General features: G+C 34.2%; 2 protein-coding genes across 2 annotated transcripts; both read left to right on the forward strand.

The window, feature by feature from the left end:
- Positions 1 to 5,733: 5,733 nt before the first annotated feature.
- LOC120187724 lies at positions 5,734 to 8,201 on the forward strand. The gene is made up of 5 exons (XM_039191372.1): positions 5,734 to 5,861; positions 6,289 to 6,457; positions 7,387 to 7,446; positions 7,643 to 8,018; positions 8,104 to 8,201. Exons 1-5 carry the CDS (start codon positions 5,734 to 5,736, stop codon positions 8,199 to 8,201), a joined length of 831 nt encoding a protein of 276 aa, XP_039047303.1.
- An 11,898-nt stretch (positions 8,202 to 20,099) lies between these two features.
- On the forward strand, positions 20,100 to 21,077 carry LOC120187725. The gene is made up of 3 exons (XM_039191373.1): positions 20,100 to 20,351; positions 20,694 to 20,755; positions 20,909 to 21,077. The coding sequence occupies exons 1-3, from the start codon at positions 20,100 to 20,102 to the stop codon at positions 21,075 to 21,077; spliced, it is 483 nt and encodes a 160-aa protein (XP_039047304.1).
- The last annotated feature ends 452 nt before the right edge of the window (positions 21,078 to 21,529 follow it).

Here is a 21,529-nt window from a genome sequence, read left to right on the forward strand (position 1 = left end):
ATACCGCACGATATTTTAGATGGGTTTCAATATTGGTGTGTTGTTACACCATTGATCAATTTTGCGTTTGTTGAGATCCAATTTGGGGATAGAGTGTTGAGGCAATTCCACTTCCACCAACCTATTCCGCGGAGTCCATGGGATCATGATGTCCTCCAAATCTTAGATGGTCGTCGTCAGGTGAATTGGGTTGAGACGCATGACCAGCTGCACAGATTTGATGGTCGTCGTAAAGAAAATGTTAATTGGGTTGAGAAGCATACAACCTACATTAATGCTTGGAACAATAGGGCTTCATTCATGCCAACTCTTGACGACATTCAAGACGACGACTTTAATTTTGAGACTTCGGCTTACCTTGCTTATTTTTTGGATAATGGAAAGCCATTCTTGACAACAATTGTAGAGAGGCGACAATTTTTGAGGTTTAAGAAAAGATTTGGTGAAGCTGAATACTCTCTACCAAGTGGGAGTGGGAGTTCATCTTAACAACCTGAAGCGGAAATTACCGATGTGGATAATAGCGCACCACAACCGTTCGACGATGCATACATACCAGAGTTTGTGCAGCCTGATGCATCCATCTACTCTCCCATGTTTTCATCGACGTATGACTTTGAACACATGTCAGTTCAAATGCCCCCAACGAATGAGGAGGATGGGTACCATACTCCTGAGCAACCGCAACGACCACAATGCATCAGACGTCCGCCCCAACATTATCATTCAACAACACCCCGACATCGGCAACAATTGTAAACTAGTTTGTTATTTGTTACAAATTTAATATTGAAATTAGACTAGTTTTTTCAAACCTTAACAAATTCGACATATTTATAATGATTTTTAGTATCAAATCATTATTATAATTTCATTACTAGTTATGTAACGAAAATATGGTCAATTGAACCAAACATTGTTCATTGTTCAAGTCGTAAATCATTACTATCAAATCATTACTAAATCATTAATATCAAATCATTAAATATTAATAATAAATTATTATTACTAATCATTACTATCAAATCATTAAAAATTAATAATAATTTCATTATTACTAATCATTACTAAATCATTAATATCAAATCATTAAATATTAATAATAATTTCATTATTACTAATCATTACTATCAAATCATTAAAAATTAATAATAATTTCATTATTACTAATCATTACTATCAAATCATTAAAAATTAATAATAATTTCATTATTACTAATCATTACTAAATCATTACTATCAAATCATTAAAAATTAATAATAATTTCATTATTACTAATCATTACTATCAAATCATTAAAAATTAATAATATTTTCATTATTACTAATCATTACTAAATTATTACTATCAAATCATTAAATATTAATAACAATTTCATTATTATTAATCATTACTAAATCATTACTATCAAATCATTAAATATTAATAACAATTTTATTATTAGTAATCATTACTAAATCATTACTATCAAACCATTAAATATTAATAATAATTTCATTATTACTAATCATTACTATCAAATCATTAAAAATTAATAATAATTTCATTATTACTAATCATTACTATCAAATCATTAAAAATTAATAATAATTTCATTATTACTAATCATTACTATCAAATCATTAAAAATTAATAATAATTTCATTATTACTAATCATTACTAAATCATTAATATCAAATCATTAAATATTAATAATAATTTCATTATTACTAATCATTACTATCAAATCATAAATATTAATAATAATTTCATCATTACTAATCATTACTAAATTTTATAAATACATAGAAATTCATAGAAATACATATATCATTACTAATGATGAGGCCTATATCTTGGTAAATTAGGACAATTGTTTTTTGAATGGCCTTCACCTCTACATAATCCGCATCTCTTTGCTTGACCTCTCTCTCTAGCATGGAAATCCATACTGGTATGAATACGAGTGGACTCAGGTCGACCCTTTGGACTTCTGTGAAGCATTGGATTTGGTAGCCATTCGTCATGATCTTTTCTGGGCCAATATGATTCATTAGGTATCTGTCTGAACGCATAGCTGTAGACATTTAATATCCTATGTAGGTGAAAGTACTCATCAACATAAGTGTATGCGCTTACACCAGCATACATACATGCAGCGACTGCATGAGCACATGGATATTTCCATGCCTGAAAACGACCACAATCACACCATTTCTGTCATAAATCAACTCTAAATGTTTGGTCTTCTCCTCCGACATTACGGCGTATGCACGACACGACAAAAGTATGACCAACTCGATCGAAATTATGAACAACCATTGATGTTGCCAATCGCTCATTTGCTTCCATTGATTCCACCACTGTAGGAGCCCAAGTTTTACCTCTATTTATAAGACTCTCTATTTCTTTGCCTTTTTCCGACCAAACTTTAGCCAATCTAAAGTGCGTCTCTTTCATCACACTCGCAATTGGGATATGGCGTGTACCTTTTAGTACCGAATTAATGGCCTCAGTAAGGTTTATGGTCATATGTCCGTATCTCTGACCTTCATCGTATGCTTGCGACCATTTTTCCCGCGGTATTTTTGAAGCCCACTTCCAAACACGCTGATCATCGTAAAATACCTTCAAATTCTCCAATCTCTTGTCAAAATTTGGTCGACGTAGTTCGTATCCTATTTCATAATATACTGTGTTAAACCGTAATTAAAAAAACCATGTAAAAAATGCACAAATATTGAAAATAAAACTTACCCATGCTGACTATCTCGCTACGAATGTGTGCGTTATGAAATTGGTCGATATTATTCTTGCCAATATGACGGATACAAAATGTCGGATATACATACGGAGGTATCCAACGACTTCCTGGTCGTTCAATTGCCGCCAAAATACTCGTTCCTCTATCGGATATCAAGCAAACTCCATCTTCACGAACGATATATTGACGTAGATTGGTCAGAAAGAAATCCCAAGCCTCTGTTGTCTCTCCCTCAACAATGGCGAATGCAATTAGGAAGATATTTCGCTCACCATCTTGAGCAACTGCCATCAAAAGTACATGCCTATATTGACCATACAGCCACATACCATCTACTTGGATCATACGTTTGCAAAATGGAAATCCTTCAATACATGCCTTGAATGCCCAAAATAATCTATGAAATATTTTCTTCCCTGGCAGAAGTTGACCTTCTTCGTCATATGCGGGCATGGTTTGAGACTTCACTATGGTTCCTGGGATAAATCGCTTCATTGCTTGTAGCAAATGTGGTAGCTCATTGTACGATGTATCCCAATCTCCATACGTCAGCTTCATTGCCTTCATCTTCGCATTCCACACCTTGCCATATTTTACTTGATATCCAAATTGGCTTCAAATAGATACAGCTAACATTGAACAAGATATCCTTGGATCCTTTTCAACCATCGCCTTCACGTATTCACATATTACATCGGAGTCCAATAGTCGGTGGTCTTGTTCGATGAAGTTTTGCAAACATGTGTGCGGACCATTGTACCTCGTGATGACCCAAACATCGTGCCTTTGATTTTTCGACACTCTGATCTTCCACTTGCACTCTAGGCCATATTTTACACACTTCGCGTATAGGGTTTTCTGGTTGGACTCTGCAACATGGATATCAACATGGCATTTTATGCAGTACTCTTTAATCGCCAGGGTAGCTTCATTTTTTCCTCTGAATTGCACCCCAACTGAAAATTCACCAGAATTATCGAATGATTCAGTCATTTGGTATGGAGGTAAATGTGGCATGTCTGGGAATTCAGGTGCCCTCATCGCATCATAGTCTATCTCGTACATGTGAGGAGTAGCTTCATACGGTGCCGGAACTTCATCAATTGCACCTTCACCAAAAATATTTTCGTCGCCGCTCAAAACGGGTTCTTCGGTTTCTTCATCTTCGCTTGAATCATCATGAATTTCTCCCCATCGATTTTCAGCGTCAATATCAACAACCAATTCCGGTATGTTTCTCGCCTCATACTCTGCTGCTGCAGATGTCCCCCCGACTTCATTTACACTTTCCAGTAGTGCCATAAAACTGTTCGGGAACTTGTATGTCGGCTCCTCAAACTGACTATATAAAGCCATTTCAGATGGATTTTGAGCCACACCTCTTGATGACCCAGGAACATCACATATGTTACGTACATCAACAAATAACTCAATAACTGCTATATTGGTTGACTCATGTAATCCAACCATGGTTCTAATATCATCATCTTCTTCAAGTGGAACTGCAACATATCTGACTGGGTTGGGGCATATCATAAACCTATACCTCAAACCATCAACTGCAGCTCGAATTTTTCTTTCTATCTTATGCTTCATTTCTATAAATGTGATGTCTTTTTTGAACATCATATTTATTGTTTTTTCAGACTAAAAAACTACTCCGACCTCATTTTCCATAATATGTCCATTATAATGGACAATCGTGAAAAAAATTGTTGCTCATTTTCTCTACAAATAAAAAAATAAATTAATTTAGATTAAAAAATTAGATAAGATAATTTCATAAATCATTAAATATAATATAATATACTATTATATTAATGATCAAATAAAATTTGTTATTTAATTTGATTGATTGATACTAATATTACTAATAATGATTTAATAATTATTATTAATCTAATGATTTGATATTTAATGATTTATATTTGATACTAATCATTTAGTAATTATTACTAATAATAATGATTAGTTTGATAATATTTTTTATTTCTTAAAAATATCAAATAAATTTGTTAGGCAGAACTGTCGAGATAATGTTCTCGAAAGAATTATTTCGTGAGATAATGCGTTGACCGGATTATTTCATTCAATTAATTTTTACTCTTTACTAATTACACATATAATATAAATTAAACAAAATATTTTTAAAACAACACTAAATATTTTTAAACACAATATTTTTTTAAACAGAAATTATCTCGCACAAATTATCTAATATAAACTTACTAACTAACTAATTTACACATACACAACAACTAAAAATTGACAACAAAAAATAATAAATTACCCGCGTATTTGTGTCTTCTTCCTTTCCTTTCTAACAACTAATTAAGCACTAATTAATTTTTTTTTATAATATAACTTCAACAAACAACCTAATATATGTTTAAAGATACTAACAAATTAATTAATTTTTTTATATTTAATAACTTAAACTAAGAAACTAATTAACAAATTTTTTATATAATATAATATATAACTTAAACTAACAAACTAATATAAATATAACTTAAACTAACAAACAAATTAACTAAATTTTAGTTTTACCCTAAACCCTAAGCTAACAAACTAATAATTTCATATAATAAACTAAATTAAACAATAAAAAATTACCTCAAAAAAATGTTTGAGCCTTTATCTTCTTTTCTTCTTCTTCCTTTTCTTTCTCTCGATAAAGTTTCTATATGTGCTGCTTCTATTTTTACCCTAAACCCTAAACCTCCATATCCTTTATATAAAGAAAATGAGCGTTGGAGAGCGTCATTAAATTTGATTGTTGAAGCAAATAATATTGAGCATTGAATCGTGTAACTATTGAGCGTTGAAAGGCTGCAATTCAACATCAATATTTGCTACATTTAGCAGCTAAATTAACGCTTATGGATGCAGGAATCTCCCAGTTATGGATGCAACGCATGCATGAGGGAACAGAGGGTTAAAGCTTGGCTACAATCTCCCAGCTATGGATGCAGGAATCTCCCAGCTATGGATGCAACCCATGCACGAGGGAGCCAGCTATGGATGCAACCTATGCACGAGGGAGCAGGGTTAAGTTTGGTTGCCAGGATAATTGGTCGAGGCTTGGTCGCCGAGATTGCTTGGCGACCTACAAGGTGCGGGATTGCTTGGCGACCTACAAGGTCGCTGGGAGTGTATGGCGACCTTGTAGGTCGCTGGGAGTGCTTGGCGACCTTGTAGGGGTGTTGGGGAATTCATTGCGACTTGTTGGGGACATGCATGTGCCATGCAAACGTCCATTATCTCTCCCGGGAAGCTGGCGACGTAGTAGGTCGCCCGGAAGGCATGGCGACCTACGTCCACACTGTTGATTTCGCCCTATTTCAGCAAATAATATAGGGAGTGCATCAAATCATGATTTATTTATTTTGAGTGCATTATATCGTGAGTTTAGCCGGGGCAGAGGATTTGCATTCTCATTCCACGAATTCTCTTTATTTCTCGGGCAAAACTCACGAGATAATGGGTTGGGAAACTTTATTTCACGAGATAATGTTCTCCTCATATTAATTGCTGAGATAGGGCGAATGCTACAATCCCCGCCATTGGTCGCCAAGTGCTCAGAGATATTTTAGAGGTCGCCGTGTATACCAGGCGAGAAAGGAGGACGCACAGATGCCCTGGCGACCAAAGGCTTTCTACAAAACAATTGCTCCTGGATTTTTTGCTGAATAATTGCTCCCCAGTCCCTGTACTCTTAAGACTTGTATTTTAGTCTTTCTACTTTAGTCCGAAGAATTTAGATGTTTGATAAATTGAAAACTCGAGCACTGAATAAAGTATTCAAAACTTAAATATTGAATCCAAATTGTAAAATTTATTTAAAATTAAGTATTATATGTAATCAAGTTAATTGATAAATATAAATTTTAAATGAAATGAAATAAAATGACATTTATTAAAAATAAGTGATAAATAAACTCTTCTATATTTATTATTCTCCATATTTTTCATAAAAAAATCATTAGATTAGTTTCTCTTTTAATTATCAAACATATTTTAAAAATTAAATTAGATCATTGAAAATATTTTAAATGACTAAAATTTTCAAAATATTTTCAGTCAGGGCCTTAAACTATTTAATTATCTGATTTAAAATTAAACTTTTAATTGATAATATTATTAATTAATTTCTACTAAATTTGAAGTGTGCATTATCATTTGAATACTTATTCACTAAATTACAAGTCTTAAGAGTAGAGGGACTGGGGAGCAATTATTCACCAAAAAATCCAGGAGCAATTATTTTGTAGAAAGCCTTTGGTCGCCAGGGCATTTGTGCGTCCTCCTATACATGGCGACCTCCAAAGCATCTCTGAGCACTTGGCGACCAACGGCGAGGACTGTAGCATTCGCCCTATCTCAACAATTAATATGAGGAGAACATTATCTCGTAAAATAAAATTTCCCAACACATTATCTCGTGAGTTTTGCCTATTTCTCGTTTTCTGTCATAAGTTTTGAACCTATTAAGAGTATTTATTTATTTTTCTTAAAGCCCCTTTTCTCCTCTCCTTGGTAGGATTGAAATTTCGAGTTTGTAAAAAAAAAAAAACGCTCGCCCAGGCTCCAAATTTGGCAATGGCATGGCAACCAAGCATCTAGTGTTTGCCCTCTCAGACAGAGCCACCAACACCACCAAGCGCACATCTGGGTTCATCTGATGTATTACCATATACGGTCAGTTTTTAGTGGTTTGAAGTTAGTCGTACCTGTCCAACGGCCACTGCCGCCCCGCCCTCCTTCAACTTCAAATGCAGCAGCACCTTGGTAACCAATACCCAAAGTCCAACTTACGTAAGAGTCAACTAATAGCATGGCACAAGTTAGATCACCAACTCCCAAACTTCAGCCTTATTATATAAATCTCTAACAGTTGTTGCCAAAACGCAAGCAAACAACCAAGATCAAGATGAAGCAGTTTAGCGCCTACGTTGTAACAATACTAGTGATCACGGCAAATTTGGTGGCGGTTGGATGCGGTCAGCGGCCGCAGAACCCCTCCGGATCCTTGTGCTTAAACCAGCTTGCTCCTTGCCTGAGCTATCTTAATGGAAATGATGAGGCAGAAGTGCCGGATAGCTGCTGTGATCCTCTCAAAAACATGATTAAATCCAGGCCGGAATGCTTGTGCAGTATGATGAGCAACAGAGGCAGTAGAGAAGCCGAGCGGGCAGGTATTAATCTGACACAAGCTCAACAGTTGCCCGGACGCTGCGGCCAGCACGTTAATCCACTCGTTTGTCTTCCAGGTTTTGGTTATTGTATTCTATTTTACAGTGTTTTATTTGCAACACACGCATGTTGTGTAACTAGAGTTTTATCTCGTCCTTTCAGGTTATCCGAATTCTAAAACCTCGGTTGAAAATTCTGCATTCCCCTTGTTCACATCTCATAGCACCATAATTGTTATAGCCATAAGCATGGCTCTTTAGGTTTTGTTGTTGACGAAGATATGACTTATACAAACATGGGTGCTGCCGAGTAAAGGAAAGAAAGAAAGAGATGCATTTGATCATCGAAGAAGATAGGTAGATATGTAAGAATAGTGATATCAGAGCTGAATCTGTTGTCCCAGCAATTACTTTTCTGTAATCTTTTTTCTTATTGTGCCCTCATTCGAATCAGATATATAAACCCTTCATTGATTTACTTTTCAATTCTCGTTTAAGTCAAACAAAAAAGTTTCCGGCAACGCATTTACCATTTTTTTGTAAACATGGTTCACATTCTTTCGGAAACACTTTAACTAGTTTAGTTTACTTTAAGTGATAGTTCTTTATGCTAGGATTTTGAAAAGTGTCAAAAAAAAAAAAAAGGGTAAACTATATCATTGTTTATCTAACTATTGGTTCTTTTCATTTTAACCCTCATTTTTTAGATTTTGTCAATCATATCATTTAATTATTTAAATGCATTCAATTAAGCCACTTATCGTTAACAGAAGTGTTGATGTGACATTTAATAAAGTTGATTTAACTACCTATTTAGTCCTTATTATTTATATTCTATCAAATTTATTATAATTTTTAATTTAGTTAAAAAAATTAGCCCTCCAATAGGGAGGTGTCATGTGTCAACATATTATTATGACACATTTCACTAATAACATGTGTCACCACTTAATTAGAGGTATTTTTAAAATTAATTTTAAAATTTTGATTATTTAATATTTCCACCAATCTGGTGATGACACGTGTAAATAGAAAACTAAACATGTTGGGATCGACGCTAGGAAGGATCAAATCTAGGATTAGAGGGAACTCTAACAGTGTCTTAGCCACTAGGGTAAAGCTCATATTTTTTTATCCGAGTTCAAAATGATTTATATATTATATTTTAGATTATAACAGAAAAATTGAAAATAAAAGGGTATTAATAGGATTTGAACTTAAGGCTCCAACTTAGAATAGGTGCACCTTAACCACAAAGACAAATTACATATCTGAAAAAAAGTTAATAATATTTTTTAGAATGTGATAATGAGATCGTAATTAGTACATCAAACCATAATGCATATATGGGGGGATTTATATCTCTAAACAAAATAGGAATTAAAGGATCATGTGGTGATTGGAAAACAATATAGAGAACATCTTGCTCAACAGTGAGATTTGCTATAAGATCCGCAGCTGAATTTGCCTCTTTTCAGATAAGTCGAAAATCAACGCTCCATGTATTGTTGCAAAGAACAGCAATAGATCTTACCAGTTTTTGAGGACTCGATAAAGAGAGAGATGAGAGCAATTTATAAACATCTGCATTATCCATATGAACAATAACTCTTTAAAACTCATTAGTCTAAGCCAACTTCAAGCCTTCAAAAACCCCCAAAAGTTCTGCTTGAAGTACTGATGAGTGACCTAATTGTATATTGAAAGTTAATAAAAATTCACCTCGTAATCACGTAGTATACCCCCAATCTAAACTATGCTTGTCGAGAGAGAAACAACTACATTCGTATTGATGCAAATATCCCCACTGAATATGGGAGATTGTTGAATAGATTCCTTAGTTATGGTCGAAACATTATCAGTTACTTCAATTGGAGTTGCATAAAGCTTAGCCCAGGTGTGGTTGATGTGAATTAAGGATGAAATCGATGTTATCACCCTGAAAAAAGTAAAATTTTATGTCTTTTATAAACATGTCAAACGATTGGTTAGAAAAAGATGTTCCAAGGACATTCATAATTACCAATAAACCTCGAAGACTTAAATTAACCTGGATCCAATCTGCTATAAGGAGCTCGAACAAATCATCACATAGGAGAAACTGTGTGAACGAGGACAATAAGGCACAAACCAATATGCAATCTCGGAGAATATGCACAGTGATTTTGGTCGAAACGCTGCAGAAAGTGCAAGTAGGGTTATGAATCAAGCCTAAACGACATCTATTGTGATTCGAAAGAATTTTATCCTTCACAGTAAGCCAAAAGAAGTCATGAACTCATTCGGGGAGATGCAGTCTCCAAATAATCTTCCAAAAGTTGGTCTTTTTCATTCCAAATGGGAGAGGAAAGAAAGTTATAAGCACTCTTTGTGAAGAACTTTCCCTTAGAACCATCCATACAATAGCAACAGTTAGGCCTCAGAGTTCAGTTAGGAGTTGATTGTTGTAGAAATAAGAGAGGGATGTAGCAGAAAGCACCTGGCGAAGAAGCAACCAATTCCAATAACCTTCAATAGAGACAAAATTTTGAACCATAATGTTTTCAAAAGTATTGATCCCAAGATTTGCATAATTAATGAGAGACACAAGTTATGGTATTCAATTATCTTTCCAAAAATTAATCGACTCACCATGTCCTATTGATCAATCTAAGTTTGCATGAAAATGAGGCCAAATACCAGCTAGAGCATGCCAAAAGGGAAAGTTGTTAGCATGAGCAATAGAAGTCGGGCAAATGGACATCATTCTATACTTCTCTCAGAGTAAGCGAATCCAAAAGGAATTTCGGAGTTTGAATGAGAGCATTATAAAATTTAATAAGGCAATGTTTGTACCTCTTATGTAATGAATACCCAATCCACCACAATGTAGGGGTTGGCATAAAGAAGTCTAATTAACCAAAGCTATTCGGTTGGATTCTGAACACCCCTCCCCAAATAAAATGAAGCACAATTTTCTCTATTATGTCACAAAGGTTGATAGGTAATTTGTAAGATTGCATAAGATACGATGGAATGCTTTAGTCAGAAGGATTTGTCTAAGGTGATTCTGCTAGTAAAAGATAATGTAATACCCCAAGTTTCAGGCTAGTAGTTTCGAGTTTACCCAAAAAGCATATGAACCTCGTGGAGTTCATAATTAGATTTGTTGGGCCCAATTAGCCATGAAAAAAGGGTTTTTAAATAGTAGAAAGATGATGAATGACCAATAGTGTGATTATCCCATTTATAAAAATATGAGAACTTTTATCCATTTCAACTCCTTTTTCTCTTCATTTCCTTCCCATTTCTTTCTCCCATTTTCCTCTCCATGTGCCTAGCTCAAAGGTAAGTTTTTGAGAAACTTGTATTCTTCTTTTAAGCTTCAATTTCATCCTCAATCCCTCCAGCAAACTTGTTTCAATGTTTCAAGCCATGGGTTCTTTACAACTAAAGAGAAAGTGGGAGATTCATCCAAATCTTAGAAGAAGGGAGTGTGGCTAAGCAAATATCTTTATTTAGGGTTTTTAACATCAAGGTAATGTATTTTTAATCCTTTATGGTGTTAAGGTTCTCATAAGCATGAAGATTTGTTAAGATTTGTGTATTTGAGCATTTTAGGATTTATGTTTGATTTCAAGATTAGATGACATTTTTATGTAAAGCGTGTGTTTTTATGATACTTTATGACCCCAAGTGACCTCCTAAAGATTTAGCATATGATTAGTAACCAAACTAAGACCTTTAGGGTGATTTTTGGGTGTTTCCCGAGCTTAAATAAGACATTTTTTTTGGTTTCAAGTATCGATATTGGATTAACAATATTGATATTGTATGAAGTGGGATAAATTTTGGGCATTTTAACTAAGAGTATTGATATTGTTGGGGAGAGTATTGATACTGCCCCTACAGTATCGATACCCCACAGTATTGATACTCATGGTACCTGGTATCGATACTGGGCTTAATTTTCAGTAACAAAAGCCGTTTTTGGTACTGATACTTATAGGGGTATCGATACTTGATCCTAGGGTATCGATACTACAAGTAGAGTAGTGATACTACCCATCTTGGATGGTTAGATCTGACCTTGTTAAAGCCCGTAAGAGTTAAGAATGATCTGTAATGATGAAACTTACTCCGTGGCGGACATAAATAGCCAAAGATACCAAGAAACACTCGTATGAGTGGGTTACAACTGATGTAACCATACTAAGTGTAATACGTTGAAGTATCTTCAGTTGAGTGAGTATCAAATAATTAAGAATGAGGATCGTTTCAGAGGATGTCCCGTCAAGCAGTATGATGAGTAAGCCAGATTAAGTAATAATAGAAATCGTGTACTTCAGGAATGTCAATGAACCGATAATGTATGATTCGTTTCTACAATTCAAGGGGTATTAAGGAGAAGAATGATAAGAGCAATTAGAAGTTCCCTACCTAGTAATGAACTCGAGTCAGGTATCGGGCTAGTTAGCATTATTGTAATGAATAGTAGAATCATAAATCATCATAAAATCATAGAACGCTTAGTGACTTCTTCAAAGATAGAAAAATAACTAAACACCCTTAAGTAACAGCTGACCAGAATAGAGAAGCTTTCTAACAAAAGTAGTAGACTAATAAATCTTTCCATAACATTATAGGTAAGAGAATGAGCGAGATAACAGCTAGTGAGAGGATGACCTAACTTTAGTGTGTCCAATTATTCTAGGGTGTAGTCAGGCTACCTTTGGTGCCCTAATAGAACATTATCAACATTATGAGGCCCAGGGCCCTCGGTTATGCATGTATAGTTACATTAGTCCATCAAAACATATATTCTTAAAGCTTGACTTGAGGGCTATGTGAGACTAAGTCAATGCTTCATTTGAGCGAGAATTATACCGATGCTATGTGACGTCGGGTTCCCCCTCCATGATCTATCTAATGGCTTTGTGAGACCAAATGATCATTTATAAGCTTAGTGATAATTTCACTGATACTATATGACACTAGGTTCCCTCAATAAACTAGTGTCTGATGGCTATGTGAGACCAGATACTAGTAGAGTTTTGCATTTAGATAATGCACGACACCATCAGTGTTGTATTTAGATAATGCATAATAGTGTCAATATTGCATTCAGATAATGCACATTAGTGTTAGGGTCACATTCAAATAATGCATAGTAGTTACAGTCATTGTGGTTAAAGGCCCATTAGATGTGTACTCATGGGGAGGCCCTTAATAGAGGATTAAGGGAAGCATGTGACTCCTAATTCAGCGATAAAATAGTAAAACCTTAAGTAGGTAGCACTTGATTATGATCATGTATATACCTATTGCTTAGTACCATGTCTTTAGCATGCTTTTGGTTCTGAAACTCATAATGTTTCTCTGGTTTAGAGATTATACTATTGGGCTTTGTAAGCTCAACGTTTAAATGTTTTCGTTCGCATGTTATTAGCTGGAGCTGTTCATGGAGCACTATTGCATTAGGACCTCCAGCATCTCCTTCAGAGTACTATTGGTGCTTCCGTTCAAAATAGGAGTTGTACTTGGAAATACATCATTACCAAACTCCACCTCTCTCTGTCTAGAGGTAATCCAGGTAACTCATCTGGAAACACCTCTGGATACTCTCGAACTATTGGAATATCTTCCAATTTAACTTCAGCAGCTCTTGTATCCTCTACATTCACTAAAATTGCTTGACATCCTTGTGACAACAATTTCTTAATAGTAAAGGCTGAAATCACATTGGATAAGGGATTTACCCTTTCTCCAACAAATATTATCTCTGAACCTTTTATATTCTTTAAAAACAATCTCCTCAAACGACAATCTATCCAACCATAGTAGGAAGATAACCAATCCATGCCTAAGATTGTTCCAAACTCCTCAAAAGGTAATTCCAACAGATTTGTAGGAAATTCTACCTCATGCATCCTTATAGGACAATTCTTACATATCCGACTAATCCTCGCACTATGACCCAACCGATTGATTTCCACAATATCACTAGAAATATGTTCTAAAGGGATTCCCCTATCTCTAACCAGCCTTACACTAATATAAGAGTAAGTTGAACCAGGATCTATCAAAACAAAAAATATGTTCATCAAAAAGATAAAAAGTACCTGCAATAATTTTTGGAGCATCTCGATCATCATCAATTTTTATGTGATAAACTCGTGCAATAGTCTTGCCTTCACGATTAGATGTAACCTCAGACGTTCCTAGTTTGCTACCCTTTTTACTTTCACCTTGCTACAGTGCTGCTACTGACTGGTCTGAATAAAGTTCTGGACATTTATTTCTATAATGTCCAGCTTGCTTGCAATGACAACATTTTCCTTCCATGAGCCGGCACTGACCGAAATGATTCTTTTCACAATACCCACATTCTGGTTTAGGACGAGATCCTGAACCTTTAGTATATGTTGAAGTTATATGTGTCTGCCTAGACTTTCCTCCGGAAAAATCCCTTTTTGTTGGAAGATGCTGAGGAGACATAAATTTTATACTGCTGACCCTTGTTGCGTTTTGAAAATGGTGCAGAGTAGGAACCTCCAAACCTTTTGCTTGTCTCAGCCTTTTTCTCCTCTAGATCTTCAAGGTCAACTTTTTCCATAGCTTTAGCCTTGTTTACTACTTCTTGAAAATAAGTAAAATGATAAGAAACCAAGATCATTTTGTAATGAGGATCTAACCCATAAATAAATCTGTCAATTCTGACTTTATCAGTTGGAAAGAATTCCGATACAAATAGACTCAACCTGTGGAACTCACATTCATATTCATAAACTGTCCTGCCAGACTACTTTAGATTCAGGAACTGTTGCATCTTTTCATTAACGAATATGTCCCCAATGTATTTCTCATTGAATTCCCTCAGGAAGAAGTCCCACGTGATCTTCTCCTGGGAGACTCGTGCGACAACTGTATTCCACCACACATTGGCTTGTTTCATCACTAGAGACACAACCCCTTCTAGATTTCCATGTTCATCACAAGGAATTATGTTCAATATCTTCTTAACATCATTCAACTAGTAATCGGCGGTCATTGGATCAACATATGTATCACCTCAAAACTCAGGTGCCCTCATTTTCCTCAATTATTTTGGAACCGATACTAGTGCCCAATGATTGATAATGTTATCCAGAGCTTGTAAAAATAACCCCCGATCTTGAATAGGCATATCTTACTGATTCAGATTAGGCATCTTTACATTAGGCTCAACAGGACGATGATTTTGGTTCACCTCATTACTCCCACTTTGTGCAGGAGTAACACGCTCAAGTGCCCTACCAGATTCCTAATGATCCGACATCTGAACACAGTTAAAATCATCTATTAATAGTAAGGAGTAACTTTACTAAATAATAAGCATCACAACATATATACAACTATCAGTAATATTTTGACATCCTAGTTGCATGTAAACATTTTGAACTTAATATAAACTCATTCCATGTCTAGAAACCGCTAAACTTGGCTCTGATACCAATAAATGTAACACCTACGACCTATATACTTAAATTAATACATATTCTAGATGTCACATGAGTTACTGAAAAACATTTTCCAACTCCAAAAGTGATCAAAATTTTTTCTTCAAAATGTAGTTATTAATATAAAATATTAAATCACATAAATCTATAACATGATTTTTAAAATATATATTAACATAAAATACATCCCTTATAATAATAATATTGATTAATATCATCCATAGTAAAATAAAGTAAAATAATTTTGTTTAGCCATTACAAACCAGTTCCAAAATAGTTCAACAGAGCAATTAGGACATTCATACGTACATGCCACTAGCTAACTCAAAATCAAATCAAAGAATGTCTTACTGATATTGTAATATACTCCTTGATGCTTGGTGTTACTAAGTACTCCTTACTCCTACTTTTGTTCTTTACGTTCGCGTGAAAATCATCACCCGCTAAGTATATACTTAGTGAGGCAATTAAAATAATAAACAGTGCAATACAACTCAAGCATGAAATTAAATGTCATTTTTCCAATGCACTAAGATCATCTTACATGCATGTTTAATAATTCACCATAATCAACATGACAATGATATAAGTATAATCATTTATCAATAATTATAGCCCAAATTATTAATCCATGAGGAACCCGATATAGGAGTCAAGTATTACACAATAGTGTTGAGGTCGAACCTTTCTCACTTATTAATGCACCGTAGTGCTGAGGTTGGGCCTTGCCCACCTAACATGTACTATGTGTCTTCACTAGACACTTTAGTACTACTTAATTTTACATCTGCTAGACTCTATAGCACACCATTAATACCACTGAACCTCAATAACATACTTGGGCATCTAGTTATGAATTAAGTCGTCCATGGTAACATATATTGATATGGTTTTAGCGATGGGTAATTCATACCCAAATTATCATCCTTGACATATCATTACAATAAGAGTAATCAATGCATTATAGTTTCAATCTTGACAGTTTTAGGATATGTCAATAATATGATGAATGACATAAATTTCACGGTAATAAAAAATTAATAAGGTAGACTCATCGCAAGTCTTTCCACTGATGTATAAAATATCCATGTATAATATCATGCATGCATTGCACTCACCTTGACACTTTATAAATATATAGCGAAATATTAGCCCCACTAAGCTTCCAATTTGTTTATTTTTATAAACGTTTAGCTTCGAACACAAAATCATTCACCATCTGTACAAAATCACAAATTATATCGATACATATGTTAGTATTGTACTAACATAAATACATTTTCAAAACAAAATCCATAATCATACTTGAAACTTATTCACAATCAAAATACTTCAACACTTAATAATTCTTCTAGTATTGACACCAACTTTTCCAAATATATAAAATGGTTATTCACCATTTTACTACTTAAACTTAAATACTAAAAATTCCAGCATTGAAATTATTACCAACCAAGTACATTTACGAAGGTATAATTACAAATAAACACCCCAAACTATTCGAATATTACATTTAAATCACCAACTTTCCAAACTTCCAAAATGATCTAATTTCCTATCCTAACACTCATTTCAATTCCCAAATATCAATTTCCAATATAGTACATCAACAATAGGTCAATTACACAACAACCCATATTTTTTTCTTTCAAAATTGACGATTTGGTCTCACAACTTTTTAAAAATTACCAAATGGTCTCCAAATTTTTCTAAGGCTTGTATAATACTTCCTACATCATTTCCATCCCTTACATAATTTTTCCATAATTTTTTCTCATCCATATAAGTCATGGTCGAATGTTCCAAAGCTCCTAGACTATGTTTTTCATGATTTTGTCGATTTTGATTTGATTCAAGCATGAAATAAACTTCCATCCAACCTTACAACATCTCTATAATCAAAGCCATAATCAAATTTCATCAAAACACAAAGTTTCCCCAACTTATAGTTTGGTCGAATATATAAGAAACATTTATAGGAAGATTGAACATGTTTTAATCATCAAACAATCTTGAAAATAAATCTACAACCTCAAAAATATCAAGATTCATCATCAAATCCATAAACCCTAATATTAACACAAACCCTAGAATTTGGGATCTTTGAAATCAAGAAATATTAGCTAGCATAAATGGTACCAAAAGATAGTTTTTTTCGCGTACAGTAATTTTGTATTTCACGACATAACTCAAAATCCAAAGGAAATTATTCAAAAATTGAAAAAAAAAAACTTTCTCTCGCCTATGGAGGAGCTCACGGATTGAAGGAGAAAAGGATGAACAAGATAACATGAAATTTTAGATTAATTTCATGTTAATTTACCTTTAATTTAAGCTTAAGTGAATATTTTATTCATTTAGTTGAGAAAAGACCAATTTACCCTTAATGAAACATCATATTTACCATAAAACCAAGAAACCTCAACCTTATCATCTTCCAAAAGTCAAAGATGAACAAATTATTTCCCACATTACCGTTTTGTGCATGTAATTTTCCAAAAATTACAATCTTGCCACTTTAATCCAACGATCCAAATTTTACATGGAATTGAATCCTCTGTTAGGTATAGCTCATAAATATACGGTACAGGGTTATTTTTGTAAATATGTACCAGAGTTTACTTATTATAAAGGAGATGTAACCAAAACGTATGAGATATAATTGAATGAAAAATCTAGCGCCGCCTAGGGCACCGAGGATGTAAGCACATTGTTGAACCTCGTTAAAATTCTTGTGTTCTTTTCATTTTCTTTACCCGATTGTTCAAAAATTGGTATCAGATGTCAGGAGCCAAATTCAAAGTTGTGAAATTCGATGGTCAGTGTAACTTCGGATTATGGCAAACAAGAGTGAAGGATTTGTTGGCGCATCAAGGGATTCTGAAGGCTTCGCGACCTAAAAGCCGACATCAATGGAGGAGGAAGATTGGGAAGCACCAATAGTACTCTGAAGGAGATGATGGAGGTCCTACTGCAACAATGCCAAGAGTACCATACTAAGAAGTTCCAAGAGAGTTTTAAAACTCTAAAGAAGATTTTAACGGAAGCACCAATGCTGGTACAATCAAAATCTGGTAAAGAATATATGGTATATAGCGATGCATCTCATAATGGTTTAGGTTGTGTACTTATTCAAAAAGGTAAGGTTGTAGCTTATGTTTCCCTACAGCTAAAGCCACACGAGAAAAATTATCCCACACATGATCTTGAGTTGGAAGCAGTGGTACTTGCTCTAAGGATTTGGTGCCATTATTTGTACGGTGAGCAGTGCTACATCTATACCAATCATAAAAGTCTAAAGTACCTATTTTGGAAATGTATTTATGTTAGTACAATACTAATATTTTGCTATATATTTATAAAGTATCAAGGCAAGTGCAATGCATGCATGATATTATACATGGATGTTTTATACATCAGTGGAAAGACTTGCGATGAGTCTACCTTATTAATTTTTTTATTAGCATGAAATTTATGTCATTCATCATATTATTGACATATCCTAAAAATGTCAAGATTGAAAATATAATGCATTGGTTACTTTTATTGTAATGATATGCCATAGATGATAATTCGGGTATGAACTGCCTATCGCTAAAACCATATCAATAAACGTTGCCATGGATAACTTAATTCATGACTAGATACCCATGTATGTTATTGAGGTTCAGTGGTATTAATAGCATGCCATAAAGTCTAGCAGCTGCAAAATTAACTAGTACTAGAGTGTCTAGTGATGACACATAGTACAAGTTAGGTGGGCAAGGCCTGACCTCACCACTACGACGCTTTAATAGGTGAGCATGGCTCGACCCCAACACTATTGTGAAATATTTGATTCCTATATCGAGTTCCTCGTGGATTAATGATTTAAGCTATAGTTATTGGTAAATGATTATACTTATATCATTGTTATGTTGATTATGGTGAATTATTGAACATGCATATAAGATGATCTTAGTGCATTGGGAAAATGACATTTAATTTCATGCTTGAGTTCTATTGCACTGTTTATTATTTTAATTGTCTCACTAAGTATATACTTAGCATGTGATGATTTTCACGTGTAGGTAAAGGACATGAGTAAAAGTAAGGAGTATTGAGCAACACCAAGCATCGAGGAGTATATTAAAATATCAGTAAGACATCCTTTGATGTGATTTTGACTTAGTTAGTGGCATGTATTTATGAATGTCCTAGTTGCTCTATTGAACTATTTTGGAACTGGTTTGTAATGGCTAAACAAAACTATTTTACTATGGATTGTATTAATCAATATTATTATTACTATAATGGATGTATTTTATGTTAATATATTTTAAAAATCATGTAATATTTTTTATGTGATTTAAAATTTTATATTAATAACTACATTTTGAAAACAAATTAATTTTAATCACTTTTTGAGTTGGAAAATGTTTTAAGTAACTCATATGACATGTATAATATGTAGTAGTATAAGTATATGGGTCGTAGGTGTTACACACTGCCATCTTTATAACAACCAACACTTGTACCTTCTTCTACAACCAAATTTGTTCCTTCAACAACTTAGTCTGAAATAAGGGAACTAGGTGTTTGTACGAATAAGAAAAGAAGGCTCATTTCATGAGATACCATACAACCTAAGACTACTCAAGACCTTAATCTTGTTCCACTTTCCTTGAATGGTGATGAAGATATGGGATCTTTGAATGATGAAATTACTACTCCTTTAATTGATACTTCCGACTTACCTATTGCTCAAAGGAAAGGTTTCAGGAATTGCACTCACCATCTAATACAAAAATATATGGCTTATGGGCGGCTTATGATGACATTCAAGGCCTTTACTTCCAAGGTTGATACTTTATCCATCCCTAAATCTATTGATAATGCCTTAAAGGATCCTAGGTGGAAAAATATTATTGAAGAGAAGATTAAGGCGTTGGAGGCAAACAAGACTTGGATTATGACTGATTTACCTCAGGGAAAATGACTATAATTTGCAAGTGGCTATTCACGGTTAAATATGATAATGATGGAAGTGTTGAACGATTCAAAACGAGAATGATGGCGAGAGGGTTCATTCAGTCATACATGATTGATTATCAAGAAACATTTTCTCTAGTTGCAAAACTCAACATTGTCCGCATCTTGTTGTCTCTTACTACCAATTGAGATTGGCCACTTCATCAGCTTAATGTTAAAAAATGATTTTCTCAATGGAACTTTGGAGGAGGAAGTGTATATGCAGAAACCACTTGGTTTATGTTTGAATTCTAATTCATAACAGGTTTGCAAACTTATCATATCTTTATATGGCCTTAAACAGTCACCATGTGCTTGGTTCGAGAGGTTTACCAAAGCCATTCTAAAATTTGAATATCTTTAGTGCCGAGCTGACCATACTTTGTTTGTTAAAATAAATTCAAAAAATAAAAAGGCTATTATAATAGTCCATGTTGATGATATAATCATCACTGGTTATGATTCTCTTGAAATTTTCAGGTTGAAGGATTTCTTAGCAAAAGAGTTTGAAACTAAGGACCTTGGTTCCTTAAGATATTTCCTTAGTATGGAAGTGTCAAGAACAAGTAGTGGCTTTTTGATTAATCAAAGGAAGTATGTTTTAGATTTGTTATCCAAAATTGGTATCATGGGTTGCAAGCCTGCTTAAACACATATTGACTACAACTTAAAGTTTAGAATTGATGGTGGTGGACCTTCGGTTGACAATGGATACTATCAATGATTGGTAGGTAAGCTCATTTATCTATCTCTTATAAGGCCATAAATTGCATTCTCGATTAGTATTGCAAGCCAATTTATGAGTGATCTTGAGGAACATCTAGGGTGATAATTAGAATAATACCGTACTTAAAAAAGACACCTTGTCGTGGAATGTTTTTTGCAAACAATTCAAGCACAAAAATAGAGGTATTCATGGACGCAAGCTAGGCTAGTGAACCTACATCCAAGAGGTCTACGAGCGAGTATTGTGCTTGGGTTTGGGGCAAGTTAGTGACATGGAAGAGTAAAATATAAAATGTGGTTTCAAGGAGCAGTGTAGAGGCTGAGCTTTAAACCTTGGCTCAAGGGATTTGTGAAGAAATTTGGATACAAAGGTTG

This window comes from Hibiscus syriacus, unplaced genomic scaffold (genome assembly GCF_006381635.1).
Source record: "Hibiscus syriacus cultivar Baekdansim isolate YM2019G1 unplaced genomic scaffold, ASM638163v2 tig00113725_pilon, whole genome shotgun sequence".
Lineage (NCBI taxonomy): Eukaryota > Viridiplantae > Streptophyta > Magnoliopsida > Malvales > Malvaceae > Hibiscus > Hibiscus syriacus.

What these genes read in the sequence shown, in the direction of transcription:
- LOC120187724 (XM_039191372.1), top strand. Translation starts at nt 5,734, where the DNA reads ATGGATGCAACCCATGCACGAGGGAGCCAGCTATGGATGCAACCTATG. An exon ending in ATTGCTTGGCGACCTACAAG is followed by an intron (nt 5,862 to 6,288) that starts GTGCGGGATTGC and finishes TTGCTGAGATAG; the next exon opens with GGCGAATGCTACAATCCCCG. An exon ending in TCCACTCGTTTGTCTTCCAG is followed by an intron (nt 8,019 to 8,103) that starts GTTTTGGTTATT and finishes TCGTCCTTTCAG; the next exon opens with GTTATCCGAATTCTAAAACC.
- LOC120187725 (XM_039191373.1), top strand. Translation starts at nt 20,100, where the DNA reads ATGGGATCTTTGAATGATGAAATTACTACTCCTTTAATTGATACTTCC. An exon ending in AGAAGATTAAGGCGTTGGAG is followed by an intron (nt 20,352 to 20,693) that starts GCAAACAAGACT and finishes AATTCATAACAG; the next exon opens with GTTTGCAAACTTATCATATC. An exon ending in CCATGTGCTTGGTTCGAGAG is followed by an intron (nt 20,756 to 20,908) that starts GTTTACCAAAGC and finishes TGAAATTTTCAG; the next exon opens with GTTGAAGGATTTCTTAGCAA.